Genomic DNA, 2824 nt, shown 5'->3' with positions numbered 1-2824 from the left:
GGAATCACTAACAGGGAATGTGATCTGTGTTTGCAGAAAAACCGCTGGACCCTTCTTTTCCAGTTGTCCATGCAGTCTCGAACGTGATGTCTGCTGTGGTGTTTGGACATCACTTCTCCAGAGACGACGAAACTTTCCACCAGCTGATTGAAGCCTATGATCGTATAGTGGCTTTTGGGAACAGTTTCACTTACTTTGTGAGCAAATCATGTCTTTTTTCTTTTCTTTTCTTTTCTTTTTTTTAAAGGATAGAAATGAAAATGTAGAAGAGGTTTTTGACTTTGAATGTTACAATTTAAAGCAGCAAAGAATTCCCAGATAATTCAAGCACTAAACTGATTATTAGTATGTTAATATTTCACAATAGAAGCAAAAGGCTTAAGATGCTGAATTTTCATATAATAGAAACATTGCTCTTATTCAACTAAAATGATGTAAAATCTGTTTCAATAATGGGACAATGGGGGTCAGAAGTTTTGTGTTTAGAAATCGTATGTTAATATTTATCCTTTAAACTGAGAAGGGTTGTTTGGGGATGGGGTGATGCTCTGAAAGCTTAGCGTGTTTTAGGATGACTGGGGTTTTAAACCGGCAGGTCCTGATCATGATCCCCCGGACTGCTTTTTCTTCCTGGTGAATGGGCAGACAGCATAGTCATGAGCAGTTCTGCAGTAGAAAGCAGACTTACTTGCCCCAGAGTGTCTGTGTCTGACTTCTAAGGATGTTTGTGGGAGTACGGGTGTTTGCAATGTGGCTTCCACACAACCAAGTGAGCTCAAGTGGTGACCTCATTGCACACATAATGGGATGATTCTCTTAATGAAGAAGATGCTGTATGCTCTAGATAGAAGGCAGGCTAGCTATGCAGATTTATAGACTAACTAAGTTTGTTATATATCCTATATAGGGCCGAGAGTGACTGAGGGAATTAAAAATAAAGGGCAGCAATATACATTATACCTTTTTACCAAGTCAATCAAATATAACCTGATAGTGGCAGAAGCCATACAAGGAATACCTCACTGTAAGTGATCCTGAAAAGAGTAGAGAAATAATGGGGAATCTGTGTTTGGGTAATCTATGTTTACGTCAGGAAGATACCTGGACTTTGTGTAGATGTGACCCAGCAGGTATCTGGGTAGAGCAGTTTACAAGCATGCTGTTCCATGTCTTATGTACTATAATCTCTGGTTCAAGAATTTTCCATTTTAGCTCTAACAGGGGGAAGCCAACTTCAACCCTCTTCTAACTGGGGAGGAATTGGTTGAACGCTTGGGGGATAGGGAAGCTTGGTGCCTGGGAGCTCAGGTGATGTGCATTCAAGCTAATAAGGGACAAGGCGACCACTGAACCCTGGATACTGCCTCGTGGCTTGACAGGTGCCTCATTTGATGCATACAGGGCACGTCTACACAAGACACTACATCGCAGGCACGAACCACGACACTGATGCTACTGCACAGTAGCAATGACCCATGCACCCCTGGGACTGTACAGGAGTGCCGTGCAAAGCTTCGGATGATGATTCAGATTCGGAAATGATTCAGATGATTTGGAGGCCAGATCTATGAATCCAAATCAAATCACTGGAAGCTTTAGGCTTTCTGAATCGAGTTGGAGCTTCCGAATCACTTCGGAAAAGATTCGAAGCTGATTCGGCGATTCGGCCATAGAGTATAATGAGGAATCAATGAAAAATCTATAACGTTGTTGTTTTTTGTCTGATTTGGATAAACCTTGCAGGGGTGGTAGCCTCTGCTGAGAGCATAAAGTTTACCAAGTTTCAAGAAGATCGGTGCAGGGGTTCAGGGGGAACTGCACCCCAAATTCTTGAAAGCAAAACTCATGTCATGTGTAAGTGTTACACCACAGGGGGTGAAAACTACAGGGGTGGTGGCCCCTGGTGAGGCCATGAAGCCTGTCAAGTTTCAAGGCGATAGGTGTAGGGGTTTGGGGGAAACTACACCTCAAGCTGTGGACAAGCAAAACTCGTGACATGGGTGACACTGTGTGTTAAAGCGCAGCAGGGTGAAAGCTGCAGGGATGGTAGCCCCTGCTGCGGCCACGACGCCTGCCAGCTGTCAAGGAGATCGGTGCAGGGGGGTTCTGGGGCCCTGCACCTCTAGCTGCTGACAGGCAAAACTCGTGACATGGGTGCTTGTGCAACTAACTGTCTCTGTCTTGGGGCAGTTGATTGTCTGTATTCATTATTTCTTCTCCTTAGTCTGTAGTCAAGGCCCCTGCCCCGCCAGAACTGAGCAACAGGTACGCACCTCTTGCTGCTCCAGCAGAGCCTGCTGAGTTGCCGGCTCCCGCAGGCATCATGGGCCCAATTGCAGCTACCGCCCCTGCTCTCCCCAAGACAAAACGTAAGGTGTTTGTTGTGGGAGACTCCCTCCTAAGGGGGACTGAGGGGGCAATCTGCCGCCCGGACCCCTTAGCCCGGGAAGTCTGCTGCTTCCCGGGGGCCCGCATCCGGGACATTGCGGAGAGGATCCCAAAGCTCCTCAGACCCACAGACCACTATCCCATGCTCCTTATTCATGTGGGCACCAATGACACGGCTCGGAGCGCTCCCAGCCGGGTCATGAGGCGCTACAGGGATTTGGGAGCAGGGCTAAAGGGTCTGGGGGCACAGGTGGTGTTCTCATCGATCCTCGCAGTCTCAGGCTATGGGCTGAGGAGGGAGAGGAGAATCTACGTGGTCAACCAAAGACTGCAGTGCTGGCGTCATCGGGAAGGCTTTGGCTTCCATGACCACAGCCCGCTCTTTGGCGAGAGAGGCAGCGAGCTGCTGGGGAGGGATGGCCTCCACCTCCATCCG

At 47.9% G+C, this 2824-nt stretch overlaps 1 protein-coding gene across 2 annotated transcripts in view; it reads left to right on the top strand.

Moving 5' to 3' along the window:
• LOC102376667 (cytochrome P450 2J2-like) overlaps positions 1 to 2824 on the top strand; it is a 17673-nt gene that overhangs the window by 6059 nt on the left and 8790 nt on the right. For both annotated transcript variants that reach the window (XM_006017103.1, XM_006017102.2), the window contains exon 5: positions 37 to 197. In XM_006017103.1, the coding sequence (XP_006017165.1) occupies positions 37 to 197 (161 nt within the window). The remainder of the gene's footprint in view (positions 1 to 36; positions 198 to 2824) is intronic.

The sequence above is a fragment of the Alligator sinensis genome, unplaced genomic scaffold (genome assembly GCF_000455745.1).
Source record: "Alligator sinensis unplaced genomic scaffold, ASM45574v1 scaffold301_2, whole genome shotgun sequence".
Lineage (NCBI taxonomy): Eukaryota > Metazoa > Chordata > Crocodylia > Alligatoridae > Alligator > Alligator sinensis.
The sequence above is the reverse complement of the archived record's forward strand: the minus strand, read 5'-3'. Positions and strand labels throughout refer to the sequence as shown.